We start from the raw sequence: 18,268 nt of genomic DNA on the forward strand, positions 1-18,268 counted from the left end.
CTAGTATGACTTCGCGATGAAAAATGCCACGAATTAAAATCAAGTGTGCATCATCACAGCTTCACAGAACGGTGGACCCGGGAATTCATAACAGGCAAAAGGACTTTTCATTCTCGACTTTCGTTATCCAGGACGAAATCAAATTTCATCCAACAGCATTTCCACCCATCATTCTCTCTAGTGGAAGAAGATGTTCTTGAGAAGAACCTTGACGACATCACACTTGGCATCCTCCTTGGGATAAACCTTTCCCGACTCGAGGGTGTACTTGCGCAGCTTTCTGACAGTGGCGAACTGCTTGACCTTCTTGTCGGTACGGCGGGCGTTCATCAGGTCGACAAGATTGACGTGAACTTTCTTGAGGGCCTGGGATTTACATTATCAGAAAAACGGTTCGACCAAATGAGCAATACCGTTCTCACCTTCTTGCACTGGCTGACAGTGGTTAGAGGCTCAAGGCCAACCTCAACACAAAGATGCTTGAGGCGGTCGAGCTGAGTGTCCATGCCGAGACTGGCAAAGTGGCCTTCGAGTTCTTCATTGTAGCACTTGGCTCTCTGACGGTTCTTTTCCTCAAAGCCCCACTTCTGGGTCTTGGAGAGACGGTTGAACTCGTCGCGAACGCTGCAACGAGGATTGTGGGCAAAGCTTGGGAAGCGATCGAAGTAGGAGGTGAAGACGAACGACATCCTTGCTGGTGTACTTGAAGGCAGTAGAAGATTTGCGAGAGGAGTGGTGAGCGAAAGAATCTCGAGGATCTGTTCGCGTGACTGAGGAAGTTGTGACTGCGTCGACTGTGAAGAGAATAACAACGCCGCAGCAAGCTGTCGAGCGTTTCGAGCCGCGTGATTGGAGCTCAGAATGTCTCGGCATCGACGGTGGCCTGTGACGCTGAGGCCAGTATAGAAGAATCCGGAAGCCTGCTGGTTCCGAATTGTCTTGTGAAGGCTTCCGGTCTCAAGACATTGCTCACACCAACTCCAACGATGGCATGCTTTGTCTTAGACATCGTAGAGACATCGATCTCGATGAACTTTCATAGCCGTCGAGGACTCGATATATGTCGAGGTGTAGTTCTTGGACAAGACACCTCCATTCATACTCACAAATTAAGCTCAACAGGACTGCCCACAGACATGATGCTTCTCAGCAGTTCGCTCTTGATTTACCTCCTCATGAAGCTGGTCTTCGTCTCTATACTACCTTTCGCTTTGGTCCTCTTGTTTCTCCTATCGCTCGAACTCTTCATCCTTACTGTCTGCCGCAGCCTGGATACCCTGGAGAAGGATCTGTCTGAGGCTTCTGGGGTAAGAATCCAGCAGAGCGAGCCTCAGTGGAACAACATACACCTCCAAACGCCTCCGCCGATATCTCCTGTTAGCTCAGAAGGAGACTGGTATGATGATATTCTACTTTTTCCGACGGCAGGCTACAGTACTTTTGCAGACAGTGCAGAGAAAGAATTCTGGCTCCGTCATCAGAGTCTCCAGAACACGTTGGATGCCTACAATGAGGCATTGGAGCAGCTTGCCGGTCGCATCGAGATACTTGCTCGCGATCAAGCTGAGCTCAAGAGGCTCGAAGCAAGGAAACCACAAGATGAGTTTGGAGGAGAGACTGTCTTATTTGATTTCGAGAACGAGATGGATCTCGAATGAGCTATCACGATGCACTTGGATGGAGATCACGATCTTCGTTCTTAGTTTTCTTCATTGAATCAAAACATGTCAAGATGCACAATCGCGTTTGAGCAAGGGCTGACTGACCTGATGATACGGAATGGAGCATGACGCAGGAAACGAACGTACTGGCAACCCTTGTTTGGCGTATATGAGACAGCTGTGTCTCAGCTGTCTCAAAAAATCGGTATTTCGTTCCCACTTCTTCATCGAAGCATATAACGGAAGCGATGCAGAGTGAGATGGGCCTGCTTTTGAATCCTTGTTGAAACCTCATATTCCCGTGAAAGAGAGTTGTAGCACCGCATCTTATCTAGAGACCTGGATCTCATGCACACAACTCTTTGTTGATCGAGGTGGTGCAGAATGTCATCTTGTCCGCTTGAGAATGCGCGTTCAACTCTCGTAGTTTCGACACAGACGCTCGAGACCTAGCATTCCAATCCAGAACAGGGATGTACCTGCCTCATGTCTTGATTTAGATTGGATCAAAGACAGCTAACAGACACATCATGCCTCAACGACTGTCGCGTCTCCATCTAAGATCAGCTAACACGTAGTCAGCCCATCTATCTGCTGCAACGATAAAGGCAGCCTCCACAGCACTTCCACTTCAACTTCCCTCTTTCATCCCATCTGCCTGTCTACGCATCTTTCACCACGAACAATTGCAGCAGCAAACATGATCAAATTCTCAAACCATATTTCTTGGTTGTCAATGCCTGATGCCGAAGCCTCTGGTGATGCCCATCAGTTTCTGATGGTCTCTTGTGCATTTGCTCTCTGGTTTCTCTTTCTTTCCTTCATTGCCTTCATGCTTTGTATCCTCCTCGCAAACAACGACTTTCGCGCCGTTTGTCACCAGATTGCTCGTAAGACTTTTTCTGCATCGGTTCCTGTCAGGGCTGGCTTCTTGGCTCATCTGAGGGCTTACTTGGACTCGGCCATCTTTACTCTCATGACGCATCTACGCGCCTCGTTGGAAACAACCATCTCCAACTTCAGCCCTCATATCACCTACTTCAAGGCTGCCTTCAACGAGAACGTTATGGGTCCCACCATCCGTCCAGCTCTCCAAGATATCAGCACTGGCATCAAGTCTGCTCAAGACTGTATCGCCAAACTTGCTGTCCTGACCAACAACCGTATCCAAGATCTGATGAAGGATGAGCAGAGAATCAACAACCTCATCTCTGGCTTCCTGAACCTATACTTCACGGCTACAGGCGTGTGGGCCTTTTGTAGCTGGCTCTCTTTGCCGTCTCTTTGCCTCAATGGCTCCTTTTGCTTCGCATTCAAGGTCCACTTCTTCTATCTTCCTAGTATTGCTTGCTTGATATACAACGCTTTGTTGATCCGTAATTACATCGAACTTCATGTGCCTGTCATCGCTGACTACGTCTTTGACTCCATCCATGATGCTACTGGATACTACTGGAGAAACATCGAGATCCAGGAGAGCTTGGGTATTTCACTTCCCTCTTCTGATAATTTCACCAGTCAAGATGATGATCTGCCTGACATGGAAGAGCTCTTTGTGTCGCATATGAACAGGAACACTGTGCCACGACCCGACAATATGGTCAATCTACTTGCTGATTTCATTAAACTCCGAGACGATCTCTCTGTCAAGTTGCCCGAGCTCGTACATGCCAGCTTCGAAGCCACCGCGTTGCAGAACGGTTACTTTGCCCTCCACCACAATACCATGAAGGAGGTAATCGATGATCTTAGCGAAGGCATTCGTTGCAAGGCCATTCATGATTACGTGAATCTAGCCTTGGAGGACATTGAGGAATACATGGAGGACTTCCCTTGAAATATGCATACAATTCTAAGTAACATGTTCTTGCACAAAGGGCCAGATCGGGTTTACATCTCCCCTTTCTTCAACATACCTTTTCATTTTCTCTAGCTTGAAAATCACAATAACACCAGCTCATATCTCCATCCAATACATCATTCTCTCATCTCTGCATGACTTGCTACAAACATGTCTCTGCCTTTCCACAACTCTCCACTTGCCAGCATTCGGTGATGAGAAAGAGTCATCAACCGTGTTTTTCCAATCGTCGTTTGCTTCCCAAACACTACCAAAAACTTTCTCTACCCATTCCTTCCCTTTCTTCAACCACGAGCAGGAGTTCTGGGCCTATCAGCTAGAGCTACGACCAAGCTTAAGAAGTGTGTCTTTGTGCCGTTCTTGTCTACCCTCCGGTGGGTAGGGAGATCGAGAGCGTAACCGGGTCGATGACAGAGAAATCTCAAGTGTTGTCGCTCGACCTTCGCTTGTTATTGTAGGTGTTTCTGCGGTCGTACGGCAGCGTATAGGAGTTTACTGTTGTAAAGAGTCGGAGATGCGTATCCCTCGGGTTTGATATACGTGTTTGCATTAATCGAGAAAGAAGGAGAATCAAATGGGCAGACCTTAGGGGGGGTGCCTTTGTAGCTGGAAGTACCCGCCACTTTAGCTGTAGCCTCATAGCCCCTTCTAGCTGTAAAAAGGCATAATACCTTTTATAGATAGCAGTAATGTGTAGGGAGAGACGTCTTCTTACACTCTCTTCACTGATTCTGTCTTTCTAGAAAATGATTGTGCCTTTTTACAGCTCATTGTCGTCCTACATCATCATGAGGAAAGTGGGAGCTATAACATACCACATGGCCAAGGTGGGACAATAAGCACAAATTCATGACGGGGCGCCGCGATCTTGCTCGTGGAGAAGGAGCCTGTTGAGACATGAAGCGTCATGTCTTGATCCAACACTTTCACATCGACGTGTAACACGCTTTCAGGTACCCAAAACTTTTCGTATTAAGGGCCATATCATCTGCTTGATCATCTGAATCCTCTCAACCTCCCCTTCTCAACTCATCATCCCAACATTTCCTCCAATGATGCTGTACACTGTTATCTTGGAGGAACTTCAATCTTCCTCGCATACTTTCGTGGTCTTCAATGTCATTAATATCCTCGTCTTCTTCCTTCTGGCTCTCTGCTCGGACGTCATCACCAAAATGGTTCGTCAGGGTTTCGTCAACATTGTTTTTCTCCCTTTCCTCATGATTCACGACCTCGGCTCTGCCGCACAGGACCTGATCGATTCCCGAGAAGGTCATTCCTTGCTCCTTTACTTGGCTGCATCCTTCCACTTCTTGCGCACTGGAGCCATTCGCACTGGGGAGCTGGCGAACAAGGGTTCATGCGGGACTCAGAAACCGTATGATCAACTCACCCATCTTTACTATCACACCTCGATGTTATCAGGAAGGCACCAAGACCCTCCATCTCCGCTTCGGGCACCTCCAAGTCAGGCCCTCTTCGCCTCGTCGGAGTCCTCCAAGCAGCTGCAAAGTTCGTTTTCGAGATTCCTTCTGGGCTCACAACTCACGATCAGATCATGCCTTTGATACTGGGCATTGCTATGGGCCTGAGAATAACCTTGTTGTCGTGCCCCCAAGAAAGTATTCTGTTGCTTGGTTGTATCGCTGCAGCATGCACTCTCCTTGTATTCATCATCGGCCTTATCTACATTGCTCTGTTCAGATCATTCTCAACTAGCAAGGACGACAGCAACGACTCCGAAGACAATCTGCCCGATGTTGAAGATCTCTTTGTCATGCACCTCGGAAAAGACGAAGACAAGCATTTCCTGGTTCTGAAGGTAGATCTCCTTGATATACTCAGTGCACTCAAGAGGAACATCAGGAGAGGCTTTAGTCCGGTCGTTACTCCAATACTCGCGTTACGTATCGAGCTTAAGGACTGCGAGGAGAATCCGGCTGCTAAGGAAGATTTTGTTGATGAAGTTGTCGTTGCAGCTGAGCGTGTGGTTGACGATGTGATGGAGGCTTCCATTGCTGGATTCACTCAGAACAGTGATATCTAGACGAGCTTCCGCTGGGATATGGCACTTGACCTTCAGTCGATGGTAGCGGTGAGAGAGGTGGCAGCGTGATCATCGGCGTGAAATGGACATCGAGAATGAACGAGAGGCTCGTATTACAGCCCAGCACGAACACCGGAGACCCGATACGGAGGAGAGAAATGAAGAAACCATGTTTAAAGACTGCTTCCAAGACTGGAATTGCCATTTTAGCACAGGCGTCGAAGCGCAAATGAAAAACACCAGCATTGAATACTATCTGATCGAAAGCATCGACACTCAATCAACTGCATCTTCCTTTGGCCGCAGCCTCTGCAGCTATTCGCACCTGCTCTGGATACGTCGTCGCCACACTTTCGGAACAGGCAAGAAGGCAACGTCCCCTCGCGACTGCTTCTTGCTACCGGCAAAACGAATCACATCAATGAGCTTCTGATCGCCGGCCGACTACTCCTCTTCTACAAAACTTTGGTTCCAGCTCAATCCAATCACCGGGGAGATTGTACCGGCAGTCCTGATTCTGCTCAATTTCTGCATCTTCACGCGCCTGAGTGTCATTCCCAACTCGTTACAGCAAAACATCCACATCCTTGGCAGTCTTCGCTGTTCTCATTCTCGAGCTCAATCTCGCAAGTCTAAGATGTCACCAATATTCAAAGTCCTCACAGCCACTCACGACGATGGTGAGAAGCCCAAGCGATTCGGCTACAAAGCGCCCACCTTCGACGCCATCTATCTGCAAGACGATCTGCCTGATCCGAGTCATCGGTATCCTCCTTAATCTCAACTGCGATGAAGCCCAAGAGATCAAGCCTTGTATTCGCCATGAGCTTCGCATTCGTGCTGTCACCGTCTGCACCTTTGATATCTACTACCCACCGACTGGCGCCAGAAGCGAGATCCTCTGCCGAAAAGGAAGCCCTCGACTTGGCTGGCATCTATCCCCCTCCAAGATGACGATCCTCATCAGATCGTCTGTCGTCTTCGCCGTCAGCCTGGAGTCTCCCCATCTCTTCAAGGAGCCCACTTCACTTGAAGGCTACCGTAAAGGGTGGACGCCAAATGCCTTTGGTTGCTACGCTTTAGTGCCTCATCAGTTCCGCCGCGACCTTCTGGCACGTCTCGTCGATAATTGTAGAGAAAAAATGAAGAAGGAGGCAAGACGCTTCGTGCCGGTGCTACCGATCCGAAGCCGTACACGAGGAAGACAGTGGCCAATGCCGAAGTCACGAACAATACTGCCTTTAACAAAAGACCTCATGCCGAACCCTTGGCACCTGGAGCCATCGCGACCCTGAATCATGATCATGTCAACCTTGGGTCGGTCCAAGTTTCTCTGATCGAAAGGCGCTACAGAGGACTCAGATTCGGACGACATTCGTTCGGCTGCATAAGAGAAGGAGATTTTTTTCAACGGTCAAAAGGTTCGACACATGTCGCGTTCGGCCAAACAAGTTGGGTACTCTAAGGCGAGAGAGAAGGAATTATGTGTTATATCTCTGTTTCTACACTGCCTAAGGAACATTGCAAACTTCACAAATTCAGGCATAACATAACTCTCTACTATCTTTATGTAGACTTACCTCAGTCTTGTTCACGGCAGAATACTGAACGTCCTCGTTGCTCTTGTCCTATCACGATCATCAATATTCATCTCAAAAGAATCACACTCATCACTTATGTCTTCTTATAAGATTTCTGACACCAACGTGGCTAATGATGGTTAACTCATTGTTCCAGAGGGACTAACCCTATGTCAATTGTAACTTCACCTGGGCCAATATCAGACCGCTACGTATACGCCTCCCAAGAATCGTTGTATTCCGTTACAGAACTCTCACGCTATTGGCGGCGCGCAATGGAAGCTCTGGCGAAGAACATATGTTCGGTGTCGCTTCTTTGTCATTGTAGCTACTTAAAATGAGTCAGATGAACCACACTTGTCATTCATGTAGATCAATGAATTATCTGACTTGAAGATGATTGACGGTCAACAACCTCGCTTTCGAGAACGTTCACTTCTAGGCATGTCATGTGTGCTCAGGAGTGACGGCCATATTTCTATCAATCGTCTTGTGTCAAAAGGCCCAAGGACATCCTGCTAGATATCAATCAGCTATACTAATCCCATCTCAGTGACCTCTTAATAACAAAATCAAAGAGGGAAACAGGTTCGCCTGGCGGAATCGTTCCATCCCGTTCCAGGATCCTTAACAAATCGCCAGCGCGCAAGCAAAGTTGCAACGAAGTAAACGCGTTTCCTCACTTCACGTTCTAGTTCCGCGAGATTCTTCACAACAACATTCGTCGCCTGCGGTTATCTTGCTTTGCTACATCTCGCGCCCTAATTTTTGTGCCTCCACCTCTTCTTACCCAACATCCTCCAAATTCATCGCCATTCGCAAACATTCACGCGTCTTTCATCCAACATAACAACTCCGTACCTCTTTTCACCGACAAACACTACGATCCGCATCAGCTATCATGTCTGACGCCGCCGATAACACCTTTTCCGCTGGCGAGACCAAGCTGTTGATCAGCATCATGAAGAACCTTAAGGGCGATCTCAACGTAAGTCTCGATTCTGCTTCTATCAATCATCAGGACGTATATCCTGCATCCTACAAGTACTGGCCATATGCGCATTCGAGAACCGCGCCTTCTCTCGTTGTGCGCGCCGAAGATTTTCTTTGGACTCGCCAGCGCGCTGCATCCATCCTTCCACCTTTTCCCAACATTCGAACTGGATCCCTTCCTTTTCCCAGCTTTGGCCTACTCCTTCGCACGCAGAAATGGCGTTCCAACCTTACGATCTTACCGCTTCTATCTTCTTTTACCCATTCTTACCGCCTTGTTCTCTCTCTCTCAACCGTCGACGTTGTGCGCAGCGTCAATCCCCTCCTTACGGTCTCTCTTCCATTCCAGTCCTTGTACTCGTCTGCACCACTGGCCTTTTCGCTTCCCTCTCACACCTCGTCCCCTCCAGCATGAGTCTTACACGTAATGCTGGCCGTCCCCACCGTGCCTTTTTATGCCCCTCTTGCTCGTCGACGTCGTGCGCAGCGTTGGCCTTATCCTTCAAGTTCCCTTCTCTTCCAGTCCTTGTTCGCACACGCACCAATGACCCTTCCGCTTTCCCTCTTATCTTTCGGCCCTTCCGACCCTGAGTTTCCCACGCAACACTGGCCATCCCCGTCCTATCCTCTGTTCCCTCTTACTCGTCGATGACGTGCGCAGCGTTGGCCCTTCCTTTTCCACTTCCCTCCCCTTTCGGTCTTGGACACTTCACAGACTTTACCACTGTCCCTCATGCTCCTTCCACGATCTGAGTCACCGACTTCGCGCGTAATGTCGAAGTCTGCCTTGCTGCTCTTTCTAACTTTCTGCCTTTGATCTCGGACGCAATACTGACCCATCCGCTTTCCCTCCTGCTTCTCTCACACTTTGACCCATCGACTTTGCGCACAAACGCTAACCTTTTGCTTTTATAGTCCGACTGGGATGCCGTCGCCGTCGAGATGAAGTACAAGGATCATACCATCGCCAAGTCGCGCTGGAACCAGACCCGTCGCAAGAAGATCAACACCACCGCCGCCGCCTCCACCAGAGCCGCTGCCACTACCAGCAAGGTCACCAAGAAGGGCACCGCCATGAAGAAGAAGCACGTTTCCTCTGACGACGAGGACAGCGAGGAGGCCGTCAAGGCCGAGGATTCTGATGACGAGGCCTCTGAGCCTGTTGCCAAGAAGCCTGCTGTCAAGAAGACCAGAGCTGCTACTGCTGCTGTTAAGAAGGGTGGAAAGCGTAAGGCTTACGCTGCTATCTCCGAGGACGAGGACGAAGACGAGGCTGTTGGCAAGAAGATCAAGAGCGCTCCTGCTTCTGATGCTGAAGAGGAGGAGGCCACTCTCGGCGCTGGCAAGGGCGATGATGTCAAGATGGAGGTCACTGATGATGAGGAGGCTGCTGATGAGACTGAGGTTTAAACTTCGTCTTTGCTTGCCTTGACTGACCTGTTTTCTTGCATACTGTGAGAAGAGGTCGTGATGTACACTTATCACCAAGAGCGCGAAAGAAGCGCTTCTTTTACTTAGACTACAGATTAGTCTTGCAGATGCAACAAGAAAGCCTTGCATCAACTCTACCTCTCCAAACCATATCCTTGATGATCATTGTAGCTCGAATGTCCTCTCCATATGTCGTTGTCTGCAAACGTGTAGCTGTGCAAATGCACAATCGAATTCCAGATTTGAGCCAACGTCTTTGGAGAGTCGATGAGACGACCGTTCTCGGCACCCACCGCTAGGTTCTCAAACAACGATTGTGCCTTTCTACAGCTCATATCGTCCTTCCTTCGTCATGGCGCAGAGGGAGATCTGACAGAGATAGCTGCCACAGGCGACACTCTCTCAGAAGTTAGGCATCGGTTCTGAAACCAATTTTGCTTCTTCATAGCCTTTGTCACTCTACCCTTGTCATGAAGGGGGAGTAGAAGTAGAAGTGATCAGCCGTCTCGTAGACTTCCCAAGGATGTTTGCTCTGATCTAAAGTTGACTATGCCTCTCCACAGCCCTTGTCGCTCTGTGTACATCATAGAGGAGAGTGGGAGATGGAGCCGGTTCCGACGGGAGAGAAAGTATGAACGGACAGGATGGAGGTGGCTATATCTTCCGGCCTCAAGATTTCACAGCGCATGCACTGTCACACCGGAAGAGCGGTGAAAGAAGCGAACGATTCTATGAGTACAGGATAGAAAGCTACCTACCGTCTATTGATGTTTTACGATACAGTCATATATCGAGTGAGCTTAGGGGCTGGTCGCTGCATCGCATGTGACAGAGCCTCCGGCGAATCTTGCGTCGACGCCTTTCGTATCGGCGAGATGGGTTTGGCGACCATGGGACTCACGCGAAGTTATGAGCAATATAAGAATTTCTGCGTGTCTGAGATGCCAGGTTAGGACTAATAGGTGTGTGTAGCCTTTGAGCGTGACTTCAGTAACTTCTCCAACAGCCGTCGTCCGAGCAGCCCACGTGACGAGCAGTTCATGAATCCTTGAGCTTCTCGAAAAAGGTTCTTTGCCAGTTGGAAAACGAGCTCCAGTGTGATCGTTCACGTTGCTGCGTCCAGTCTGCACGGCGATGATCAGTATACATCATTATGCCGTGCTTCGAAATTGCCTTACGTAAGGACTTCAAACTCGTCGTACTTCGCCAGCTGGGTAGTGCTACGTCTGTAGTTACTGAGCAGCCGACTAGCCACCGATTCTGCAATGACCGCGTTCAGCGATTTCGTGAGCAAGTCTCTCAATTGATTTGATGGTCCAAAGGATGGGTCGAAGACCAGCAGGCTGCGAGAACCATTATTGGAGCGCTCAAAGCCTACTACCGTCATAGAGTGGCCTGGCTGTTGGAAGTAGATCGGTGCACGACAGGTCTTCTGTACTTTGCTTCGTTCTTCGGTTGCGCCAGGAAGAAAGTATGTTTCTGCAAAGTCGAGGAGTTGCTCGTGGGCTCTTTTGCTTCTTGTGTGAGAGAAGGCGTGCACTGAATGTGGGATGTTCAGATGCTCGCAGATTGATGCAACCTGTCACTAAGAGTGAGCATTGTCATCTCTCTGCATGTTCAACACGTACCTCAGGGGTGCCGATCCACTTTCTGGTGTTAAGAATGCCTCCGGTCTCCTGTCTGGCAAGACTACACGCACTGGTGTCCCAGGCCTCCTCGATCATCTCTTGGAGCCGAAGAACACCAGGAATCTGCTTTCCAAAACAATCGTGATTTGTTGCTTGCACAGCTTGCATGTACGACACAAGCATTTGTATGTTTCGATAACCGCAAAAGTGGGTCTGCTTGGGTGCTTTGAACACATGTTGAACGCTAGGGTGGCAGAGATAGGCCCGTCTCAGGCCGGCAGAGGTCTCGCAAAGGCGTGCGATAACTGGAATAAGTCCAGGAACCTCATTGTCGACGATGCGCTCTACACAAAGCTGGCCTTTTCTGCCAATTCGATTCGCTCTACGCACTGGTTCGCCGATTCGAAGTCGTTTGAGCATGTACTCGGGCATCCTCTTCTCAAAAGCATAAGGTCCGAGCTCTCGTTTCTGTTGCGAAGATCAGTGTCAGTCTGTCTGGGTGGAGGGGGTAGACATCTATGGAAGTCAAGAAGACGACCAATCACAACTTACACCAAGCCTTCTTCCTCTTGGTGTTTCCTCTACTGACGACCTAGCAGCCCTCTTATCTGGAGATCGGGGCCCTTGGTCAACATGGCGAGAAATCTTGGTTGAGCCTTGGACCAATGGCTGTCCTATCGAGCCATGATTGTACTCGGGTCCGGTCGATGTGCCAGGTGCGGCGTCAGATGAAGAATTCAGAGATGAATGTGCATTCATGTGCTCGTTGAACTCGACAACGTGGACAAAGTCTTCGCACTCAGCACATTCGGCGTAAGGAAACTCATCATCTGCAGAATCGGCGGTCGTCTTCTTTCCAGTTTGAGACTGCTCGGCATTGAAGTTGATCGAAGTGCTACGATTTCTGGTGTTGGCAAGCACTTGCTCTTCCTGTCTTTGCAATACGAGAGCAAAGTTCAGATCCTGATCTTCGACGGTGAATTCTGAGTCTAGGGTATGTTGCAGTTCAATGTGGGCCGTTATTTGGTATTCTGCTTCATCACCATTAGGGGTGTGAAAGCCGCAGAGAAAAGGGCAATCCATCGTTATCTAGGATAAGCACCTAATTAGCGCAGTGCGAAACACGTCAGCACCTTTGAATCAGCAGATCAAGGCGACATCTTGATTAGATCGATCGGTGGTTGGGGATGTTTGTAAAGTGATGAGATGCTGTTGAAGCCGATTCAATGGGCGCTAAAGCGTGATGGACCCGCGATGTTGTACAGGACGCGCCTTCCTCCGCCTGATGAATACCTGACAATTTTGTCTCGCAAAGTCGCGTTCTTTGATTTCTTGGTTTGGTCGTTGCTTTGTGAGGTCGCAATCAAGGTCCCGCGCGCCAACTCGTTTGCACGTGCGGGCCAGGCACGTCACATGGAAATTGGTGAACTTTGAAAATGCAGGCGTCTTCAGCAATATCAACACTTTTTGCACGACATGAGTAACACGTCTACAGCGGACCATAGCACGAACTGGATTAGTCAACAGCACGCTACATGCCATCGCTTCATCGTACCTTGTCAGACGGAAGTCTTTGTCGAGATTATGAAGTAGATCAGACCATCGGGCAAGCAGGGGAAGATGTGCAAGTGATGGATGCAGCAGACAGAGGACTTAGCATGAAATGTTGGCAGTTCTTGGCCGTTGTTGCCTTGCAAGTTTGCGTGGCTTCGAAGATGGCTTTCTAGAAACTGGGGGCTAGACCATGACAATGCGTGGAAGCGTGGAAGCGTGGAAGAAGGGGGCGACGGATGTGTAGGGACAAGGCGGATGGCATGGAAGTAATTGTTCACGGCAGATAGAGTGTCGAGTACGTGGATGAGCAAGAAGCCGTGTGCTGCCGAGTCATAGCAACAGTGGTGGTAGGAGTGGAAAAATTTCGTCGTCGGGACCTTTCGTACGTCGTAAAGGGGGCGATCTGGATGGCGAGTGGATTGTTTGCCTTTGCTTTGCTCCCCCGCGTCCTGCAAAAACCTCAAGAGTCAAGCTTCTCTCAACCACCGCACCACATCTTCCCACCCCATCACCACCCTTGTCCTCGCATTCTTCAACCAGATTTATCCGAGACCATGAGCGACAACATGATCCCCCACAAGGGCAGCAAGCCTGCACCGTGAGTTCAACCACCCGTCCGCCACCTCCCATACACACACAACAACAACACCTTGCGCCTGTGTCCATCCCCTACACACATCCATCCGCCTGCGCAGCCTCACTTCTCGACGCACGCTCATCACTTGCACTGCCATCATCATCATGGTCAAGATTCGAAGCGATCAAGCAGTCACTGACCATAGCAGTACCCCCCAAAACACTCCCCTCGACAAGGCCCCCATCTCGTCCCGCGCACAACAGCCCGGTGTCTCCACCATCAACGAAGGTACGCGCATTCGCCTGGTCTCCTCCATCAGCATCTACTAACAAAGTCGCGCAGAGGATGCCGCCTCAATATTCGCTGCCAACCCCGCCCTCGTCTCCATGATGCAGAACAAGCTCAGTGGCCTCGTCGGCAGATCATCTGGTTACGTCGAATCCCTGCCCGCCCCCGTCCGCAGACGTGTCGCTGGTCTCAAGGGTGTCCAGAAGGAGCACTCCAAGCTCGAGGCCGAGTTCCAAGAGGAGGTCCTTGCTCTTGAGAAGAAGTTCTTCGCCAAGTACGCCCCTCTTTACGAGAAGCGTGCCAAGATCATCAGCGGTTCCACCGAGCCTACCGAGCAGGAAGTCGAGGCCGGCAAGGAGGACGAAGAGGAGGATGACGAGGATGAGGAGGACGATGAGGCCGACAAGGCCGATGAGTCTGCCGCCGACATCAAGGGTATTCCCGAGTTCTGGCTTTCCGCCATGAAGAACTCGTCCCTTGCCGAGACCATCACCGACCGTGACGAGGGCGCCCTCAAGTTCTTGACCGATATTCGCATGGAGTACCTCGAGCGCCCGGGATTCCGTCTCATTTTCGAGTTCGCCGAGAACGAGTTCTTCACCAACAAGACCATCACCAAGACCTACTACTACCAAGAGGAGAACGGCTACGGTGGTGACTTCATCTACGACCACGCCGAGGGTGACAAGATCGACTGGCAATCTGGCAAGGACCTCACTGTTAGAGTCGAGAGCAAGAAGCAGCGCAACAAGAGTGAGTTTGCAAGCGCCGCCATAATATCATCAGCAATCACTGACAAAAATCCTCCAGACACCAAGCAGACCCGCATTGTCAAGAAGACCATCCCCACTCCCTCATTCTTCGACTTCTTCAACCCCGCCAGCCCCCCAACCGAGGAGGACGAGGATGTTGAGGACGACATTGAGGCCAAGCTCGAGCTCGATTACCAGCTCGGTGAGGACATCAAGGAGAAGCTCATTCCCCGTGCCATTGACTGGTTCACCGGCGAGGCTCTGCAATTCGAGCAGGGCTTCGAGGACTTTGACGATGACGACGAGTTCGAAGACGAGGACGACGAGGACGAGGAGGACTACGACCGCGACGAGGAAGATGACGAGGAGGAGTCTGACGAAGAGGTAAGCTCATATTAAAGCATTCACCAGATTCAGCAAGAAACTAACGACGACCCCAGGGTGACGGCTCAAAGCCCAAGCAGGAGACTGCCGAGTGCAAGCAGAGCTAGATGAGATGTGCTAAGGTTCCCTTTGCATCATCATACTAGACTTGGTTCATCTGGCGACGACAGTTTACCAAACCACACCGATCTTGAAGGCCGCCGTCGGATCACGGGTCTGGCCATGTACATTGCCTGCTCTCCCTACCCAAGCAAGCCCATCGACACCCGACGCGGCATTGATCGGAGCAAAAAAAGTCACGCTCCTTGACGCAGCATCATTCCCTCTTCTCACGCAGCTCGATGTCCCCCCTTTTCAAAGCAGCGTTGTTTTCCGTTTCGTTTCCACCTTGATTGGCAACGTGTCATCCTCTTTTTTTTCTCCTTCCATATAGCTGATAATCATACTCTCGGATCACAGACGGTCATCATGGCAGTCATCGTGATGGGGTTTCAATTTACTGTTCAGAATAGCAACCACTGAAATCGAGACATGTTCACAAGAGAAGCAATCATATTCGTATATCACTTTGACCGCATTCCCGAGTCCGACACTGATTCCCACGACGCGTCGAACAGATTACTCATTCGACAGCTGAGACGATGAGTCAATGGACGGTTAAAGGTGAGAATTGTGGGGGTCGCTTTGTCAGTGGATTTCAATTTGGGGGAAAGGGCTGGAGATGTTGGCGCGGCTCTCGAGGGATCGGTGGGATGGCGCGATTACAACGCCGTCATCGGGAAGTCGATAAATTTGTTGCGCGACTTGACTCAGAGCGCTGCGGCGGGCATTGTTTGATCCTCTCAAAATTGTCCATCTTGTTTTCCTTTGATCTCACATCTTTACTGGCTTTATTTTCCCTATTTCGGTTTCTTCTTCCCTGACTGCTCGTCAATTGTTCATAACACCATGTCTGCCGCACAAAACATCCCCACTCGCAACCGCGACGGCGCTTCTGCTGTCACAAACAGCTTCGACCCCTCTACCAGCCCTACTGCCACTTTCACCTCGCCGTCGAACAGCTTCAGTCACCGCGCTTCTCAGTCCTCTTCAACCAAGCAGCTGAAGCCTTTCAACACCCAGGATGTCAAGGTCCTGCTGCTCGAGAACATCAACGTCACTGGCCAGGACATTCTGAGACAACAGGGCTATCAGGTCGAGGCTCTCAAGTCCTCGCTGCCCGAGGATCAGCTCATTGAGAAGATCAAGTAGGTCCTGCTTGATGCGCATACATCTGTCGTTGCTGACCAGTCCTCCCCAGGGATGTCCACGTCATTGGTATCCGCTCAAAGACAAAGTTGACTGCAAAGGTCCTTGAACACGCAAAGAACCTCATCGTCATTGGCTGCTTCTGCATTGGTACCAACCAGGTCGATCTCACCGCTGCCGCCAACGCTGGTATTGCCGTCTTCAACTCACCCTTCTCAAACTCTCGTTCCGTCGCCGAGCTCGTCATTTCCGAGATCATTGCCCTTGCCAGACAATTGGCCGACCGCAGCATGGAGCTTCACAAGGGTATCTGGAACAAGGTCTCTGCTGGCTGCTGGGAGGTTCGTGGAAAGACTCTGGGTATCGTCGGCTACGGTCACATCGGAAACCAGCTCTCCGTCCTGGCTGAGGCCATGGGTATGAGCGTCATTTACTACGACGTTGTCAACCTCATGAGCATGGGTACCGCCAAGCAGGTGCCCACCCTGAAGGCTCTCCTCGAGGGCGCTGACTTTGTCACCCTCCACGTTCCTGAAATTCCCGAGACCCAGAACATGATCAGCACCGAGCAATTCGGCTACATGCGCAAGGGTAGCTACCTAATCAACGCCTCAAGAGGTACCGTTGTCGACATTCCCGCTCTTGTCGAGGCCATGAGAAGTGGAAAGATCGCTGGTGCCGCCATCGACGTCTACCCCAACGAGCCCGCTGGTAACGGTGACTACTTCAACAAGGAGCTCAACACTTGGGCTGAAGACCTCAGAAGCCTCAAGAACTTGATCCTCACTCCCCACATCGGTGGTAGCACCGAGGAGGCTCAGAGCGCCATTGGTGTCGAGGTCGCCGACGCACTCGCCAAGTACGTCAACGAGGGTTCCACCGTCGGTGCCGTCAACATGCCCGAAGTCAACCTCCGCAGTTTGACCGCCGACGAGCCCAACCACGTCCGTATCATTTACATTCACAAGAACGTCCCTGGCGTCTTGAGACGTGTCAACGAAGTCCTCGGCGAGCACAACGTCGACAAGCAAATGACCGACTCAAGAGGCGACGTGGCATACCTCATGGCTGACATTAGCAATGTCAACCAAAGAGATATTGCCAGCCTTTACAACAGTCTCGAGGACCTGGGCTCGCGTGTTAGAACCAGAGTCTTGTACTAGATTCGACCTTTTTCGATCCTCGACTTTCGTTGTCTACCTCATGATATGGACACAAAACATGACAGCGGCCTCGAGAGACCCGCTGACAAAAACGGGTATAGAGAAAATAGGGCATTCAACATGGAGTATCACGACTGGGAGCATATGGGAAATGAAAAAAACGCGTGCACAATTGTTGGTTTCTTTGATTAAATTAAGTAGACGCAAAAGCTTGTACTAATAGACGCAAGTGCGAAGGGCTCTCATGAGGCCTGGAGAGGAAAATGAAAACAGTTCAACAAGTTCATAAATATTGCCCGCAGTCGGTTGGCAGTGAAGATGCTTTCAAGGCTGCTTGCCGACCGCTGGTCTCTCAAGAGCGGCTTGAAATGGCGCAAGACAAATCTTTGGTACGCTGCTGGCCCATGTTATGCTTGCTTCGTCGTTTGACAGCTTGCAGCTCTTGCTTTATGGGAGATGGCTAAGACTAAGGTTCGTGGTGTCATGATAATACTAAGAACTCTCTTTGTGTGATTGGGAGATGGCGGCGAAAGATGTCTAGCTTAGCACCCTGACCTAGAGCTCAGAAGCAATTTCCCTGGATAAATTCACCTCCAGTCACTCAAATGAACGGAAGAAAGATTGACATAGTGCGGAGATACACAGCATAACACTGGATATATGCTATGATGCTTACAAGGCTGTTCAGGCCCAAGGTGGTCTGTGGATGCTTCGGCACCACTCCCGAAGCCAATCCGATGTTCATCACAAATCTAACTGGAATGCATATCATGGAGAGGCTCTCTGGTTGTCGTGAGAGATGTGGATTGCGAGTGCTTTCTAGTCTTTGAAGATTAAATTGTGTCTGCAGCGACTGACACGAGAGACGCATCAAAAGTAGCACATGTTTGTACAAGAGACGGAGCTGCCAACAAGGTTTGGTTTCAGGATGCTTCTGCGGGGCCACTCTGGCAGTTGCTTGCCCCGTGCGGACCCCTGAGAGGGTGCACGGGACATTACTTGTTGTGGACGGCGAGCCGGCAGAGCGAGCCTCTGGCCAAAAGAATACAACTGGCGAACATAACTCTTCCACCCATAATACCCTATCTACAGTCCTAATCT

At 50.3% G+C, this 18,268-nt stretch overlaps 9 protein-coding genes across 9 annotated transcripts; 7 read left to right on the top strand and 2 right to left on the bottom strand.

The window, feature by feature from the left end:
* Positions 1-177: 177 nt before the first annotated feature.
* Positions 178-689, bottom strand: AUEXF2481DRAFT_5646 (uncharacterized protein; the record flags this gene model as incomplete). The annotated part of the gene is made up of 2 exons (XM_013487644.1): positions 178-366; positions 423-689. 2 exons carry the CDS (start codon positions 687-689, stop codon positions 178-180), a joined length of 456 nt encoding a protein of 151 aa, XP_013343098.1.
* Positions 690-837: 148 nt separating this feature from the next.
* AUEXF2481DRAFT_257697 (uncharacterized protein) lies at positions 838-1,692 on the top strand. Its single transcript, XM_013487882.1, has one exon. It carries the CDS (start codon positions 987-989, stop codon positions 1,656-1,658), a length of 672 nt encoding a protein of 223 aa, XP_013343336.1. The 5' UTR covers positions 838-986; the 3' UTR covers positions 1,659-1,692.
* A 433-nt stretch (positions 1,693-2,125) lies between these two features.
* On the top strand, positions 2,126-3,635 carry AUEXF2481DRAFT_257611 (uncharacterized protein). Its single transcript, XM_013487883.1, has one exon. It carries the CDS (start codon positions 2,362-2,364, stop codon positions 3,496-3,498), a length of 1,137 nt encoding a protein of 378 aa, XP_013343337.1. The 5' UTR covers positions 2,126-2,361; the 3' UTR covers positions 3,499-3,635.
* A 1,420-nt stretch (positions 3,636-5,055) lies between these two features.
* On the top strand, positions 5,056-5,705 carry AUEXF2481DRAFT_40718 (uncharacterized protein). The gene has a single exon (XM_013487755.1). It carries the CDS (start codon positions 5,081-5,083, stop codon positions 5,567-5,569), a length of 489 nt encoding a protein of 162 aa, XP_013343209.1. The 5' UTR covers positions 5,056-5,080; the 3' UTR covers positions 5,570-5,705.
* A 64-nt stretch (positions 5,706-5,769) lies between these two features.
* AUEXF2481DRAFT_40719 (uncharacterized protein) lies at positions 5,770-7,207 on the top strand. The gene has a single exon (XM_013487756.1). The coding sequence runs from the start codon at positions 6,247-6,249 to the stop codon at positions 6,862-6,864; it is 618 nt and encodes a 205-aa protein (XP_013343210.1). The 5' UTR covers positions 5,770-6,246; the 3' UTR covers positions 6,865-7,207.
* A 445-nt stretch (positions 7,208-7,652) lies between these two features.
* On the top strand, positions 7,653-9,837 carry AUEXF2481DRAFT_40720 (uncharacterized protein). The gene is made up of 2 exons (XM_013487757.1): positions 7,653-8,137; positions 9,058-9,837. The coding sequence occupies exons 1-2, from the start codon at positions 8,051-8,053 to the stop codon at positions 9,550-9,552; spliced, it is 582 nt and encodes a 193-aa protein (XP_013343211.1). The 5' UTR covers positions 7,653-8,050; the 3' UTR covers positions 9,553-9,837.
* A 737-nt stretch (positions 9,838-10,574) lies between these two features.
* On the bottom strand, positions 10,575-12,638 carry AUEXF2481DRAFT_257932 (uncharacterized protein). Its single transcript, XM_013487884.1, has 3 exons — positions 11,754-12,638; positions 11,202-11,669; positions 10,575-11,152 (listed from the first exon to the last, which is right to left on the bottom strand). The coding sequence occupies exons 1-3, from the start codon at positions 12,282-12,284 to the stop codon at positions 10,748-10,750; spliced, it is 1,404 nt and encodes a 467-aa protein (XP_013343338.1). The 5' UTR covers positions 12,285-12,638; the 3' UTR covers positions 10,575-10,747.
* An 858-nt stretch (positions 12,639-13,496) lies between these two features.
* Positions 13,497-14,863, top strand: AUEXF2481DRAFT_30134 (uncharacterized protein; the record flags this gene model as incomplete). Its single annotated transcript, XM_013487693.1, has 3 exons — positions 13,497-13,620; positions 13,675-14,756; positions 14,813-14,863. The coding sequence occupies 3 exons, from the start codon at positions 13,497-13,499 to the stop codon at positions 14,861-14,863; spliced, it is 1,257 nt and encodes a 418-aa protein (XP_013343147.1).
* An 841-nt stretch (positions 14,864-15,704) lies between these two features.
* On the top strand, positions 15,705-17,167 carry AUEXF2481DRAFT_5654 (uncharacterized protein; the record flags this gene model as incomplete). Its single annotated transcript, XM_013487645.1, has 2 exons — positions 15,705-16,003; positions 16,057-17,167. 2 exons carry the CDS (start codon positions 15,705-15,707, stop codon positions 17,165-17,167), a joined length of 1,410 nt encoding a protein of 469 aa, XP_013343099.1.
* Positions 17,168-18,268: the final 1,101 nt, after the last annotated feature.

Source organism: Aureobasidium subglaciale, assembly GCF_000721755.1.
Source record: "Aureobasidium subglaciale EXF-2481 unplaced genomic scaffold scaffold_12, whole genome shotgun sequence".
NCBI lineage: Eukaryota > Fungi > Ascomycota > Dothideomycetes > Dothideales > Saccotheciaceae > Aureobasidium > Aureobasidium subglaciale.